The 16,431-nt window shown below is 45.5% G+C and overlaps 1 protein-coding gene across 4 annotated transcripts in view; it reads left to right on the forward strand.

The window, feature by feature from the left end:
- The window catches only part of ARHGEF7 (Rho guanine nucleotide exchange factor 7), a 105,933-nt gene that overhangs the window by 7,457 nt on the left and 82,045 nt on the right, over positions 1-16,431 (forward strand). For 2 of the 4 annotated variants that reach the window (XM_052705887.1, XM_052705888.1), the window contains exon 2: positions 3,606-3,692. In XM_052705887.1, coding sequence (XP_052561847.1) covers positions 3,606-3,692 — 87 coding nt within the window. Of the gene's footprint in view, positions 1-3,389; positions 3,534-3,605; positions 3,693-16,431 lie in introns of those variants that run through there. The other 2 variants (XM_052705892.1, XM_052705891.1) reach the window with 2 other exon arrangements.

Here is a 16,431-nt window from a genome sequence, read left to right on the forward strand (position 1 = left end):
AAGAGCTCAGAGCTGGAGAAGCCATCACCCAAAGTGTTCTTGATGCCGGGTGCCCTGATGGAATAGAAACCAGGTGAGCAGGAAGCTGCAGGTGGTGTGGCAACAGGCTTTATAGGTTGGGAAATCTCAGTACCAAAGAGCTACAGTAGAGCAGAAACAGTAGGATGCAGTGCTCCATTGAGCCTAAAGCCCAGGCTGTGCCTTTCTAAGAATCCTGCTCCATATTTTTAGTTTAACTATCAAATTCCTCTACTGTCACCTCATATCAAAATTAATATATGGGAAAAATGATCCAGTCACATACTGTGGCATGAGACTGTCTCCTTCTGATACTTACAGGAGAAAAACACATTCTCTTATGGTTTTATTCTTTTGTAACACTCTTTAAAGCACAAGGCTGGCCCTCTGTGGGGTTTTTCTCCTGGTGTGCCTGCCTGAAGGCTGGATCTTTAAACTACGCTCAGGCAGCTACACTCACAGTGCATAGAACACCATTAAGGTTGCGCTGGACACAGCTGCTGGTTGGCAGTATCTATTCTGTTTGCTGGTGGTTTCTGTTTTCTCATAACTGGGGTGATCTCTCTTCTCCCTTCATATTAAACCACGTTGTACCTGCTAGGTCACACTACATAAATGGATGAATGACAACAGAATTATTACACAGAAGTTTTAAAAAATCAAGCTATTGCTATCCTTTTTTTTTTTTTTTTTTTCAGATTTCTCTTACTTTTGCCCACTTTACTCATCATACAAGTGCAAGCAGGCAGCTGGTTTTCCATATAAATAGCTGATGATGTCACCTTCATATTGACTTATAGTTTACTCATTACAGAATCACAGAATGGCTGGGGTTGGAAGGGGCCTCAAGGATCATAAATCTCCGACCCCCCTGCTACATGCAGGGCCACCAACCTCCACATTTAATAGTAGACCAGGTTTCCCAGGGCCCATCCAATCTGGCCTTGAACATCTCTAGGGATGGGGCATCCACAAACTCTCTGGGCAGCTACCTTACAATCAAGGAGCTTTCTGTCTTTTAAACTCATTTATTATGCTGTGCATTCCTCTCTTAATTTCTTTGTATACTTTCCCTGCCCAAAAGGTGGCCTTTTTCATATTTTTTTTCTTAATGCAGTTCCTGTTATGGTTTTGCTCAATACTACCTGTCTCTGCTTTGCCCTTTTTAAAGTGTGTTTGCTGTTTTGCTTAAAGCCGTAGACTTTCTGGAGTCATAGAATGGCCTGGGTTGAAAAGGGCCACAATGATCATCTAGTTTCAACCCCCCTGCTACATACAGGGTTGCCAACCACCAGACCAGGCTGCCCAGAGCCACATCCAACCTGGCCTTGAATGCCTCCAGGGATGGAGCATGCACAACCTCCTTGGGCAACTTGATCAAAACAAATGTAATGTTAGCTGGCTGCCGTCCATTTGTATTACACCCTGTTTCTGGATGGCAGAAAAATGTAGTCCACTTCTTTGCAGTTGTGGTACATTGCATACGTGTCCTTCCTGAGCTGTCCCTAATTTCTAAAACTGCTCCCTGAGAGTTTTGGCCTCTATCAGAGTCTGTCCGTGAACCACACAGCAGTGGTGTAGGCTGTTGCTCCTGCTCTGTGCATTACCTTCCCTTGTCTCTCTGAATTCCACTCTGGAGCCCTGATCCTTAATTAAGAATCTGTCAGGTCCCTCTGGAAGTCCTGTCTTTTCTAATTACATGTATTCCTTTTTATTTGTATGACTGTAGCACGTAGAGGTTCCAGTTCAACACTGAGGCTCCTTTGTGCTACGGATGCTCCAGGCCTGTAATAAGAGGGCAGCCCCTGCTAATGAACTGACAGCGTGGGTCTGTGGCAGCCAGGGGAGAAAACAAGTACTGGATAGGAGAATTATTTAAGCTCTCCTTTTCATTGCCTTTATGTGCAGGCAGTCTGTTAAGCTAAGTAATTCTGGAGAATGACCCTACTTCAATCACTGAGGTTTTATATTTTGTTGTTTATCCTTGCTTTCTGAATGCATTTGCTGTACTTACCTGCCTTTACCCTGCAGGGTGATCAAAAGCAGCTGCTATGCAAGTAGTTTAAGAAAAAAAGTTGTAGAGTGCAAGTGTGTAGTTATTGTGTATCCCATGTCAGACAGGAATATGAGGTAGAGCAAACTAGAAGGGTAAACATGGAAGTACCCACAGCATGCTCTGGAAGTGTTTGTAACAGTGGGTGTTGGGATGGTTGGCTAAGCTTGAGGATTCCTACTTCTATTGAGTGAATCCAAAGAATCACAATGTATAGCATGCAATAAATGCAAAACTAGCAAAAAAAATAAAAGCACAGGAGGGATGACACTCGCCATGTTCCCTGCAGGGTCCATTGCCATTTGCGTGCTTTCCAAATGCACTCTGATTCCTCCTCAGGCTGTTATATGCGTGTGGGACTAACTTGGCACTGCCTTTACCTTCTTGTATAGTCAAGACATTATTCTCAACCCATGGCAGTTTACCATAGTATCAATCAGTGTGTTTGTGTGCATGTTTGCTTGAGAACAGTGGAGCTTCTTCCATTCATATTGCCAAATTACTTGTGAAAAACTGTGGTGTTTGTGTAAAATTGATTTGAATTTTGTCTTGAGAAAGCAATAGCAGCTCATGTTTTACATTTCTTTGTTCTAAGGTGTGTTTGCTGATGCTCGTGGTACTGTGAGGTCAGAATAGTTGATACAAACTGCGCAGGATGGCCCTGCCTTGGTTGCAGCTTGATGTTTGGACTCAGCCTTATGCTGAGCTCCACGTGCTGTGAAGGTAGATATTATGCATGTAGTTTGATTTCCATCAGTATGTGTGAAGCAGGCCTTCCTCTAGCGTAACGTGCAGGCAAAGGGCACAGCACCCAGAGACTTCCAGAGCACTTTGGCTTTCCAGCTCACACAGAAGGACGTGCCCGGGGCTGCAGGTCTGTTTACCTCTTGGTTTGAGCAATAGTTTGTTTGGTGGACTAATTTGTTTAAAAAAAAAAAAAAAAAATCAATTTTTTCTTTTTTCTTGGGGGGAGGTGAAACAATGCTTATATGTGCTATTAGGTGAGCTAAGCAAGGCTCCAGTAAAGATTCTGCACAGAGGCTGAGCTGTGCCAGGTGTGAACGTGGCTTCTTGGGCTGAGGTTTCTGAGGTCCAGCCACGGCTTTCCACTATGGGGTTCCTCTTTTTCCGAGGTAGGAAGGGGCTGCGGCTGACAAAAAAACCACGGAGCAGTGGATTATTAACCGGGTGCCGGCACATTTCCCACGGAGCTCTTCCCAGGCTTTTCTCTCAGTTATTTCTAAAGCTCGCCCAGGATTCCGCTCTCAGAGCAGCCCGGTGCCAGGCGGCGGCCGCGCCCCGCCCCTCTCGCTCTCGTTCCCGCTCCCGTTCCGCGCTGAGCCGCCGGGGCCGCGGCAGCCGGGCTGCGCGCTGCACCCTCCGCCCTCGCACGCCATTTCCTGCGCTCCGTGTTTACTTCCCGGTTCAACCCCTTCCCAGGCAGGAGCGGAGGGAGCGGGAGGTGAGGGAGCGGGGGCCGGGCCGCGCCCCGCGGGGCCGGGTCCGCGCTGAGCCGCCGCCTCTTCTCTTCCAGGTGTACCCGGAGCCGCGCACGGAGGGCGAGTGTCTGAGCAACATCCGCGAGTTCCTGCGGGGCTGCGGTGCCTCGCTGCGCCTGGAGGTGAGTGGGGCGCCGAGGGAAGGGGCGGTGGGGCCGGCGGGGCCGGGCGGCTCGGTACCCGGGGGAGCGGCGCTGCCGCCTTCGTGCCTTTGTGCGGACAAGATGGTGGCGGCCGCCCCTCCCTCGCCGCTCCGCGGGTCGGGGGCTGCGGGGTCGGGGGCAGCGCTGCGCTTCGGCTCGGCTCCCAGCCGTGCGGGGCTGCGCGTGGGGCTGGTGAAGGAGCCGGGCTGCGGCGCGCCGGGCTGCTCGCCGTGCCCGTAGCGCTGCTCGGAGTGCGGCAGCGCGGTGGTGCCGGTGCGGCTCTGCCCCTCTCGTGCAGCGGGCTCTTAGCGGCCACATCGTCCGCTTTGAGCGGCGCTGGGGTCGGCGTGTGGGAATGAAGCGCTAATGAGGGAAAATGGTAGATGTGGTTTCTCCCGAGCATCCTTCGGGTTACATAAAAACCCAGCGAACTGCCATATTTCCCAAACATGTGTTCGCAGGGTTGCACATTAGCGAGTCCCACGTTCCTTTTATATTTAGCTGTGAGAGGGACGTGCTGCTGCCTCGCTTCCTTGATGGGTGTGTGGGAGAGAGAACTGATGTAATCCAAAGCACTGCCCAACTTCTCCGCATTGGAGAGGCACTGTAATCTCTGTTCTTAGAAGCTTTTTTTGGGGTGGAAAAGATGGTTTCTGGTGCTTCTGAATGTGAATTGGCTCTCTGTTGCCTTAACGAGTTCTCAGGTTCTTGCAGTGCCTGTGGACCTGCCTGTAAGGCTGTGGGGCAGAATATCATTCTAAGCAGGTTGAGCTTTCCTGAGGCTCTGCACAGTGAGCTATCATTACTGAAATTAGTGGTGCAAGGTTTGCACTTAATCCTAGGTTCTGTTCTGGTAGAAGATTAAAAAATAGTTTTTTAGTGCTGTCCCTTGTGAAATTAGACTTCCCCCTTCAAAGAAGATCTGATAGGATTTGTTGAGAGGAAAGAAGAGTTTCTATGGCATTCAGAAACCAGGCTCTGGGCTGAGCTTTGCGTTGTCTCTAACGTTTGGTTTTTTCTTGCAATAGTTGACTTCCCACTCGTTTTTTATTTCATGTCTGTGTTAAGTTTTCCATATTTATAACCTCTCTGTGTGAGTACTGACCTAAAATTCAAGTAGTGGAGATACGCGAGCTACAGGGAGTTGGTGAGGGGAGATGCTTCAAGTCTCAAGTCAGAAATAAATTGCAAATACAAAAGCGAAAGGTGGGAAAAGATACAGTGAGTATCCATCTCTTTGTACTCATTCCCTTAGTAGGGCTCTCACTGAGCTTGGAGCTTTTCCAGTTGTAGTTTGCAGAAAGCTTTTGTCAGCTCTTTTGCTCAGAGTGGTAAGAAAGTGAAGAACAGTGATTTAAAAAAAAGATAATTTTTGTCTTATGCTTGGAGCATGAATATTTTTGAGCATAACCAAATTGTTAGCATGGCTTCAGGGGCTTCTCAGCAAGGCTGCCGGAAACTCCTTTCTTACGTGGAGGCATTTGGCTGCAGCAGCTTCCAGCTCAGCGTGTTGGAACAGGAATTATCCCAAGTTACCAGGAGAGGTGAGAGCCTGGCAGGAAGGGGCACAAATGCTTAGGTTTATGGAGCCTTCTGTATTTCTCTTAGGAACTTTGGTTATGCTTGGAGGTTGTCCATTCCCTGTTGTTTTCTCATTAATTTTCCCAACCCCCTGGCTGTGGCCAGAGATGAGAGGAAGGGCAGCCCAGATTCAACAAGTGAGTATCTGGCAGAGGCCTCTCGGCCGCCTGCTAACCCTGGGCTCTTTCTGCTCTCTGCTGTAACAAGGTGTGAGTCAGCCCTCGTAGATCTCTGCTTCACTAGCTGTGGGAACTGGGGAGGTGCCATAGCTTCTCCATGCAGCATTGATGTAATGCTTCCTTACTTGTGGCTGGGTTTGGAAAGAGGGTGGCTGCTTGCTTTGAAGACCGCCTTCTGTTTTTGCATCGAGTGAAGAGTGTCTCTGAAAACAGTGGCAGAGATTTTTCAGGAGAGAGAAGATTAAATAATGAGTCAATGGTGAGTATAAATATCTGACAAACCAGTGGATGTGGTTGTGACCTTTAAATAGAATAAATGTTTGAATAGTGCAGGTAACAGGAAACTGTAGGTTGGAGTGGGGACATGTCACCTTCTGTGCATGGATGTGGTGATTTTTGTAACGTGTATGCTACCTGCAATTTTGCATGGCTTTACATGGAGCTGACTTAGACCGGCGTTGAGTTGTACGTAGTCGGGTCGGGTGGTTTCTCTCTGATTTTTGGAGCATGGTAAGAAAACAGCACTAGTTTGCTTAGCTTAGGTTCAGCTTTGCACAATCTCTTCTTGTTCTTAGATCTGAAGTTATCATGAGTAAACTAGAATTGTGGTTTTACAAAATTATCAGAGCACTTTGCTTTTTATGCTGCATGATTCTAGCTTTGGAACTTAGATGTGTGTCTGAGAACTCGATGAACTGCCATGGTTAACAGAAAGATGCGCCTCAGTGGATAGTTTCTTTCAGATGTTTTCCTCTATGGCTTCTGTTTGTTGAAGGATGTGATGACTGCTCTCTGTACTTGAAGATAAGGGCAGAGGTGAGAGTCTTTGTTGGTTTGGGAATATTCTGATGTCTGGAAGTTATCCTTATTTTCATCCTTTCCCCAATAAGTTTAAACTGTTAGATATGATGTTCAGAAAGCATGGTTCAAATTCTAATGAGAAGTACTGCTGTTCCTCAAGGGAAACCGATGGATCTATTTCTTCCCTCCATGGTATTTGATGTGTAAGTGTTCCAAAACAAAATGAAAGCTTAATCTGGGGCTTGCAGTAAGCCTTTGTAAGTTGAAATCTGAGTTGGTAAAACAGAAATAGTTTCAATTAATAACTGTAAGATTGTTCTACAAGTGAAGTGTTTTCTTAACACTTCTTAAAATACTGATTTCTCATATATAGATTAAAAAATATTACACCTGTTAACCACAGAAAATGTCCCTGAGATCTCAACTAGAGTTGAAAGACTGAATTTTCAACTCTATATTATTTCTCCCTTCTGGAAGCTGTTAGTTTTTGCTTAGAATAATCATAGTGTCAAGTGGTTTGAAGCTTTGAAGCTTCACTGCGTTTGACAAATGCCTGCATAGATGGAACAGACTGTAGGAACAGCTGGCTACTTTGCAAGTTCATAATGTAATGTGCAGTTTCCTTAGGTGGGGAGACAATTTGCTATATATTGTTCTTACCAGTTTTGCTTTAAGAGCTGTTTTTCCACGCAGTTTCACCTTTGTGTGAAAAGATGCTTAACGATGTTCCCTTTTTGGAAGAATGACCTCTTTGTCAAAATGGGTTCCCAGGAAGGGCCTGCAGCATAGTGGATGTGCATGGCAGACTTGGTTCTAGAAGAGGATTATTAATTAGGTATGCTTGATATGGAACTCGCTGTGGATATGCAGTATCTTCCACTGAACACTGGCAGGAGAGGCAGAAATGAAGAAGTGATGATCCTAGAGTGTTTGTTCCTTCCTGAGCCCCCATGAGTTTGTCTGTGGTGATTGTCTCGTTCCTACATTGGGTTACTCCATGCTGTTCTTCTTTTCTGAGAAGTCTCAGTTTCCTGGGTGTTTGCAGTCTGTCTTTTGACCAGAGATGTGTAACAGTCTGTGGGGCCAAAAAGAAACTCTGAAGAACTTTGTCAACATCAACAGTGGAGGAGTTTATTTAGTTTCTCTTATATCTTAAGAGAAAAATGGTAGTGCATTATAGTGCTCATTGTTTAAAGCACTGAACACTTGATGTATCCCACAAACGCCACCTCTTTTATCAAAGTAGTGAAGTTCTACTTGATCAAATTCCCAGAGGAGTGTCTTGCCAAGTGTGTCTTGATCTCAAACACACTTTGTATTTCTGACTGTTACTGTGATGGAAAAGGTGACAGCAGGCTAATAGAAAAGTACAGGTGAGCCATGGACTTGAGAATCTTTTCCCTACCTGTCAACAGACCTCTGTACTTCTGGCATTCATGATAGTCAGTTTATTACAGAGGAAGCAATGCCAAAATCAGGGTTTTACTTCCTCAGTGAAATAACTAAAGAAGAAATAAAGCGAACCTGGCAATGCCATGGAATGTAAGGTCCTCTGTTTGTTCATCAGTAAATCTCTCGTGCAAGAATTTGCCCTTAAGGTTTTGAACGCTACATGCAAATTTGGGAAATGAAATCTTGAGAGCTATTTATTATGTCAAGATATGCAAATGTGTCTGTGATACAGCTGTAGCCCTGGGGAGAAGTTTGCAAGGGGTGTCAGTGTTGTTCTGTTAGACCAGTTCATCTTTTGGGAGCAGGATTACGCACCTTTTTCTCTTCTTCCCTGCCCCACTCCTTCTACAACCATAGCAATTAATCTGTAAGGTGATGCTGCTTTTTCTCTCTGAGCCTTGTATATTTCCCAAGATAATGAAGGCTGCAGTCCTGTTGCCCTTGTGGCCTTTGAAAGGTATTCTGCAAGTCAACACTCAAAGATGTGTTTGTGCAAGGAAAGTGTCGAGTTAAGTTGCTGTCATGAATGGAGCTTCCTGATGTCTGCTAGTGAATTAGGAATGGCTAAGGTTCTAGTAGAGAAGAGTGTTAGGCCAATATTACTATCAGATTTTGTTGTAGATTTTTATTAGATTGGAGGTTAAGATTAGATTTTAAATGTTTGTATACCTGCGAATTCTATTGTATTGCATGGTGACCTAATACTTGAAGCACCCACATAAACTAGTGTGCATGTAGAGTGTGTATGGCATGGTGAATGTGCCATGGACCTTGATCCATTTGTCTGAACTTCATGGATCATGTATGAGGGACGTGTGGCATGCCGAAATACACCTAGAGCATTTCAGTTGTCACTACATACAGGGGGAGTTTGGGAGGTGCACATGCTGTGCTTCTTTGCTGTAACTGTTATCTAGTATGTATCTGCTGAGAGTGGTTTTGCAACAGCTTGAATGGGGTAGCTCTGTGGTTCAGCAGAGGCTTTGGTATTACTGCTTAATTTGTGCGGTTCATTTTATTTTGAAGATCTGAATAAATCCTTGCCCAGTAATTAAAGCAGAAATATGGTGCACAGTTAATCTAGAATGCACAGCAGACTTCAGCAGTGCACTCTTATGCTTGAATGCAGCAAACAGTGTTCACAAAAGGGTTTTAGTGATTCTTCCTGATAGAAGAAGTATGGAAGCTAGGAGAATCAGGAGAACTGGGTTAGTATAGAGAGCCAGAGGAGGGGAGGCTTTTGCACAGAGCATCAGGGCACCCAAGGAAAAAAGGAATTAAGAGAATACAAAGGTAGTTTGCTGGCTTTTGCTCTTCTCTGGCTTGCTGGAGGAGTTCTTGTTCTGATTTCTTTAGCCCTCCCCTGCCTTCCAGCTCTTTGGAGTGGATTTCAGCAAGGAGGGGCTGCTCTGCTTGCCCTGTAGGAGGAGGAGGGACTTCTCTTCTGCTTAGTTCTGAACAATGTGTGAGAATGTGTATGAAGGCGGCTCCTGGGCAGAGGAGGTGAGCTCCAGGAGGCATGGTGACAGGATGAACTGAACACAATCACCTTGCTATTAGGTGTCAGATATTTCCCAAGCCTGTGTGTGACACAGATAGATCTTTTGTCCTCCCTACATACAGTATGTGTTATAGATAGTACATTCTGTGTGAAACTTGAATACCAGCAGCTTGAGTTATGTAGCATATGTGCCTTTAAGGTGTATTTTTGGACTCAAGCTACCAAAAAGTAGTTACATCTGTAGTGCATCCTACAGTATATAGCAAGTGGCGTTGGTTGGTCTTTGGGAAACTTTTCTATCAAAAATAGGATGCAACTAGAGGAAAGTTTTACCATAGAATATCCTGAGTTGGAAAGGAGCTGTAAGAATCATGGAGTCCTACCCCTGCCTCTGTGCAGGGCCACCCAACATTCAAACCCTTTGTCTGAGAGCAGCGTCGTCATGTCCTGTGAGCTCTGGCACTGGGCTCCGTGCCCACAGCCCTGTGCATCCCGCTCCATGCCCACGGCGCTGTGCTGCAGCCCCTTTCCCTGACCCCCAGCTGCCCTCCCCTGACAGCTCCATGCCGTTCCCTCAGCCCTGTCGCTGTCACACAGAGCAGAGCTCAGCGCTGCCCCTCCGCTCCCTGTGAGGAGCTGCACTGCCATCAGGCCTCCCCTCAGCTCCTCCAGGCTGAAGAAGAGCTGAAGAACGGAAGAAAGTCTGGCTCCATGAAATGGATGTTGCTTTTCTTTGCTGGTTTCAGCGTAATATTTCTGTTTGGGAGCCTTTATGTTGATTCTTGCGTGGGATGATGATGAAATATCAAATCTAGGTCATCTTATGACTTGATGTAATTTCTTAAATGCTTCCAGCGTTGTTACTATTCCTGACTTCTGCTCGCATGCAGATTTCTTGGCATGTGTGGGAAAGGTGATGTACGCCCTGTTGAGGAGAGGAGGTTTTGCAGGCTTCATTTTCCAAGATTGTCTTGATGAGAGAAAGTAGCTTGCTTGCTTCCTCTAATTTAAAGGAGGAGGCGTACTTAGAATGCGGTGATTTACCCCTTTCTTTTCGGGGAATTAATCTCACTATGTTGAGCTAAATCTCCAGCTGGTTGTAGTTCTTATGTGTTTTTGCTTGTGCCTTCTATTTCACTATAGCTGGCCGTATGTAGGCATTTCACCAGTTGCTGGGCTGCTTATGGCACTGTTACTGGGAGCTAGCCTGGGGAAAGAATAATTTTTCTGACGTTATTCACTTTTCCTAGGTCTTTACATCAGGAAGCATTGAAAAAAATTCTAGGTAATGGAGCAGTTGTAGTGCTGATAAGCTCGGCCTCATCTTACTGACAATAAGATGCCGTGTCCTCGTTCCTCCAGCCTCACCGTTCTGATAGCAGGTCCAGAGGCTGTCGGTGAAGTGGGAATATGAAGGCAATGTTTCAGTAGGTGGCAGACTTCTCTGGATCGCTGCAGAGCCGGTGGTGCAGCCCGATATGAGAGAGGGGGAAAGAGGTTGTGACACCTTTCTGTCAGTGCCATCTTATGGGCCAGGCATGAAGCCGGAGCTTGGTGATTCAAAACGAAGTGGGGAAAACCTTCTTATGTGGGGATGACCTGAGTGGTTTCCTCAGATGTTTCTGCCTCCCCACATCAGCCTTTGCTGTGGGGAGAGTGAGCAGCCCGACAGCTGTCTGTTTCAGTGCCCTGGTTCAGTGTGGTAAGCTGCTGTGCTGCTGGGGGAAAAGTGCAGGCTGCTCTTACACCTCGGGCATCTGGGATCAGAAGAGGGCTGGGGTGAGGGGCTCTCATGCTAAGTTGTTTCCTGAAGAGGTTGGGGTGAAGGCTCATAGCTAATAGATGATATTTTTGATTAATTCTGATTAATCCTTCTATCCCTGTAATTCTGTAGCGGGAGTTACAAACAAACAAAGCAACAACAACAAACAAATAACAAAATAAAAAGACACCAAAAACGAAACCCTGAAACCTCACCAAAGCACCAGCCCTTCCAATTTCTTTTGACTTGTGTTTTCATGTAGCATATGACCACTGCCCTATTTCATCATCAAGTTGGCTGAGCTTCTCTGAGTGGAGTATTTAGAAACAATTAACTTGCAGTTGCTTTTGAGTCTGATTTAGAAACAAAACATCAACAACTGAGCCAAGCCCCTGCTTCAGTACAAATCCTCAGTGCTGTTTGCTTTGCCAGCCCTACAGAAAGCACGACATAGTAGGGAACTGCCTCAGGTGGTCAAATAAATGAAAACCAGGGAGGGAAACAAGCAAACAAATAGGAGGCATTACAGGCTGGTGTATTGTTTGTGAAGGACATCCTGGCCTGCTGGCTTTGGGTGATTTTCATGTACTTACATTTTTACACTCCCACCCCTTATTTTCTATGGCCCTTCACATATTTTCCTTTGGGAGGGGGGCACTACAGTGGTCATCAGAGGGAGAACAAGTGGTGTGGTTAGTGATGACATGGCAATTTTATTATGAAGGTACTTGATAAATATCCTGTGAAATTTCTGTCTGGTGAAGCCATCTCCCTCTGATGCCCACTCTAGGTAGGCTGCTTTGCGTGATCAATTTAAGGGATCATTAGCTGTAAGTACCAGTGAAAGCAGAAGATCCTGTTGTGTCTGGAATAGGTGTCAATGCTGCAAAGCAAGCCAGTGCCCTAGTTCTATTTAGGTTGGCTCTCTATCCCTCTCCTCCCATTTCTCCAGAAAGGGGGCTTAACTGGTTGGACTCCCTTGTGTAGATTGCTGAACTGGTGGACGGGAAGGGTGAGGGAGGATATGATTACATCTTTCCTTTAATGGCGTTTGCAGTGCTGAAGAAAAATTAAATGCTCCTTAATTTGTGGGGTGACTGAAGCGCCCTGAGATTTTTCTGAATAGCACTCTATTCTCTGGGCTGAAAGTGCAGTCACTGTTTTGTTCTTTTGCACCAAGCTCTACTTTACAGAACACCAGGGACAGGGACTGCGGGCATCTCAGTACTGTCTGCATGCTGCTAAACATGCTGCCTACTCTGGCAATGACAGAGCATGGTACAGCAGGGCTTCCACGTGCCTCCCTGTGGCTGTGCACCAGCCTGCATCCTTTGCAAGCAGAAACCTGAAGTTCAGTTGCAGTAGAGCTAAAATATTTGGTAATGCAATTATTGTTGGTTTGGTATGGCATTGCTGATGGTGAATCTCTGTGATCTGCCCATCTGAAGAGTTGCTGGCAGCCACTACGGGGGGGTCTGTCCTTTTGTTTTCTGGGACCGTCCCTGCTTGACTGTTTCATCCTGTGCTACTTCTGGGGTGTGTGCCAGATACCTTCTGGAGCCAGCTGCCCGAGTAAATCCACAGAAATCCAACCTGTTCCCTCCCCACCCTTTGAAAAGGAAACGAAGCAGAACTGCCAGAAAGAAATCTGCTTCCCCCAATCCCCTAACTGCTGATACAATGAGCCTGGCTCCTCAGTGTGGGGTCTGAGTGCCAGGTTTGGAGGAATTAGGGATGTGGGTGAAATTTGGAGTCCTGCAGTAGTCTTCAAACAAACTAGTTTTGGTAATCCCATTGATGGGCAATCTCTGTCTGTGTAATTGGAGGCTGGAAAGAAAGAGTCACACCAGGACAGCACCCTGGTTTAGATGAGTGCAAGCTGCTATGGAAACACCCTTGGCCAGGCAGGCATCCACTGGTTTGACTTTCCTTACAACTCTGGCAGCAGGCGTGCATTGCCTGAGTGCTATTTTTACTTTTATTTGTGTTTAGCCTGTGTTTCATGTTTATTTCTTGTGAAGTGTGAGCAGAAACACCCTTTGCTTTATTTTTAGATGAACTGCCAGGCTCACTGCTTGGTGCTTTCCTGCCAGTCTCTGGTGGATCTGATTTCTTCCATCATGACTGCCTTCCACCCCTCCCCCCAAACTGAACCAGGGTGGAGTGGCTCGGTGACTGGCATAAAGTACACAACAGAGGAAGAAGTGGACTGGGGCCTCCTCTTTTGGCATCAGTGGGCTTCTGGCATGGCTTAGCTGTGTTGGGGACTGCCAGCCTAAGACACTGCTGCTGCTTATTCCTCTTCTTTACTGAGTGTGTCAGCACAAAGTTATTGGGCTAGTTTGTGAAGAACAGGGAAACAACCCCAACCAAAAGTAAGTATAACTTTGCATCTGAGGTCAGTTTGTGCTTCAGATATTCTCAGTTCACTCAGTTGATGGGAGACAGAGAAGCAAGAGGATTCATCAGCCCCCTACTTCCAATACTCTCATGTAGTCTCTCAAGTAATGAATAGAAATGAGGTGTAGGGGAAAAAAAAAAGAGCTCCTAATTCTAGAAGTCTGTCAGCAGGCAAAGCCTAGAAGCAGTTTTATTTAGATCAGCAGAAACAACAAACAGAGGTAGAAGCATTTAAGTGGTTTAACATGCAAAACGTGTTGGAACATTTTTCTTGTGTGTTCTATATGTTTATTAGCTCCATTCCATAGAGTGCCTTTGAAAATGTTCATCTTAACTGATTGCTGTGTGCAGTCTAAAAGCAGCTTAAATGCAGGAATAACATTGTAGTTCATCACTTCCTGTCACTTCATCAGGTTCTTTGTTCTGTACGTTGAAACATTTTAAGCGTGTGGAGATGGAATAATATCCCACTTCTTCCTCAAGATTGATACCCAACATTTAGGAAAGTGCTTACACTACAAGTGTGGAACAGGATATTAATCTATACTAATATAATCATCTTTAGAGTAAGCCATGTAAATCTATCCACCCTACAGGCTTGTGAGTAGAGTATAAAGGAAATTACAAGAGAATGCATTTTCATACCCTTTGCCATGGGCTACATCTTGTGTCACAGGAACATTTTGCAAAAGGAAGTTTTCATCTATAAATACAGCTAAAGCATTTTTGGTGCTTGACAGTGAAACTGATAGAGCAATTCTTCACTGTTAGGATACATTTGTTGTAATTAGCTGATTAGCTTTGATACTGTAAACTACTGATAGTTGAATTGACCACATCTAGGTAATATTTATGGCCTAAGTTAATTAACTACCTTAGAGGGCTCTCTGGATTTGCCGACGTCTGTCAGCTTGTTCATTTCTTTCCTGCCTATACTTGCTTGTTAATACAGTTAATGTTTTAAGTTTTTGTTATTACTGCTTACAGGGAGAAGTATCCCATTTTCAGATGTCAGTCTGTCTTTCAAAATTAAGTGAATGATTGCAATTTTATTTACAGCCGCTGTCAGCAACCGAGGAAGAAAATATAGATGTGCCTTTTAGGGATATCTGTGATCTCAGGAAATACTCTTTGGTACAGAAGTGAGCAGGAATATTTATCATCATTCATCCAGTCACTTTTTTTTTTTCTGAAGGGAAGCACTGGAGCATTTAGTTGGGGCTTATTTTGCACAGATGTTTTAAAAAAAAAAAAAGAAAAAGAAAAAAGATGGTTTAAGCTTTAAAGTGGGTGGGGTGGCTGCTTACCTTTTCACTACAAAAGCATCTCAGGCCCACAATGCAGTTTTTGCATACCAGGCTTCCCTCAAGTCTAACATAGTGGTGAATGCTACTGAGATGTTGAGAAAACTGAAGAGAAGCTTTTAGGTTTGGCATACGTCTGTATGTGCTTTGTGATCATATGTCGCTGCTTGGCTTTCAGTAGGAAACTGTCCTAGTTTCAGTTGGAAAGCTCATGTTTCTGCTGTGCACTGAGCTGGAAGAGGTGCACACGTGCTCAGCTGCTGTGTTACTGAAGCAGAGGGATGACATGACTTGGTTTATACATTAAGCTCTTGACAGCTGTTTCTGTTTCAACTTTTCCATTCTCCCTTTCTTGTTGGCTTTGTTGTCCCATTTGTCAGGGGGCTTACAATCCTCATCCTTCCTTCTGCATGTTCTCGCTAGTGGTTTACCGTGCTGTTTCCTTTTTTCTGTCATTGTTAGCCTAGCGTCAGCTGTCTTATTCCTGGATCCAAGTTGAAGGAGGGAAGATTTAGATTGGATGTTAGGGGGAAGTTCTTTACAAGGAGAGTGGTTAGGCCCTGAACGGGCAGCCCAGGGAGGTTGTGGATGCCCCATCCTTGGACGTGTTCAAGGCCTGGTTGGACGGGGTCCTGGGCAACCTGATCTGAATGTGTATGTTTGGTGGCCCTGCTAGGCAGGGGGGTTGGAACTACATGATCCTTGAGGTCCCTTCCAACCCGGGTGATTCTGTGATTCTGTGATTTCCAGGTCTCTGGGACGGTGTCATCTCTGCTCAAGAGAAGGATACTTTTCCATCTCTTTCTGCTGCTCACTGTAGGGTGGCTGTGGTACTTGTCAGTTCCCTGAAGCAGTGGAGAACTACACCTACCTAACATAGTAGTGCCAAAAGCAAAGAGTGCTTAGGAAACACTTTTCTGCTATGAGTATGGCCAAACGATGGGCTTCCTGAAGGTGTGGCTGATGCTTCATGTCTGGCAGCGTCCAAGAGACTTTTGGGCAACTGTGTAGCTGACAGCAATCTGGGAAGGTGTGGGGTTTGCTAAGGCAACTTTCTGTGATACTGTCCTTCCGTTGCTTCCAGCTCCTCCATCTGCTGGACTGCAGCTGAAGTTAATCATGGAACCTTCCTTAGACAGTCAACAGAAGAAGCACCTCCTGTGAGCTGCATGGGACGCGTGTCCCTCTAGGTGTAGATGGAAAGGGAGACGGCACAGACATCTGAAAATCTGTTCCCTGAAATGAGGTGAAATGCAGACTTGGCTTTGTCATTCTTCTTTACCATGCCTCCTTAGTTGTGGGTCTAGCTCTCTGTGCTGATGTTTGAGTTGGGCAGTTGCTTTCTCGTAAGGGCTCCCTCTGCTGGCATTAGCACCTGACCCATCCTTTGTAGGTGGAGTCCTCTGTGAATCTCTAACACACTCAATCTTTTCAGTGTGTCTTTATAGACCAGTTTAAAGAAAAATAAAGTGAAGCCAGAGAGTCTTTAGCTGATCAAAATTAGGTGGTATTTTTATTTTTTCTTGGGGACAGTTTCTGGTACATTTTAGAAATAAAGGACAGAATAGAGAGCCCTTAAAAACTGTGCTGCAAAGCAAGGGTAGCTGAAAGTTTGGATTTCTACAAGCTGAGTCCTGGCAAGCATTGTTTTCTTGGTCTCATTGCTGGTAATGATGGGGTTGGGACCTTCTGTACAAAATACTGTTAATAAGGTAAGGCATGAGGCAAATGCACTACG

Source organism: Tympanuchus pallidicinctus, unplaced genomic scaffold (genome assembly GCF_026119805.1).
Source record: "Tympanuchus pallidicinctus isolate F22 unplaced genomic scaffold, pur_lepc_1.0 scaffold6, whole genome shotgun sequence".
Taxonomy (NCBI): Eukaryota; Metazoa; Chordata; class Aves; order Galliformes; family Phasianidae; genus Tympanuchus; species Tympanuchus pallidicinctus.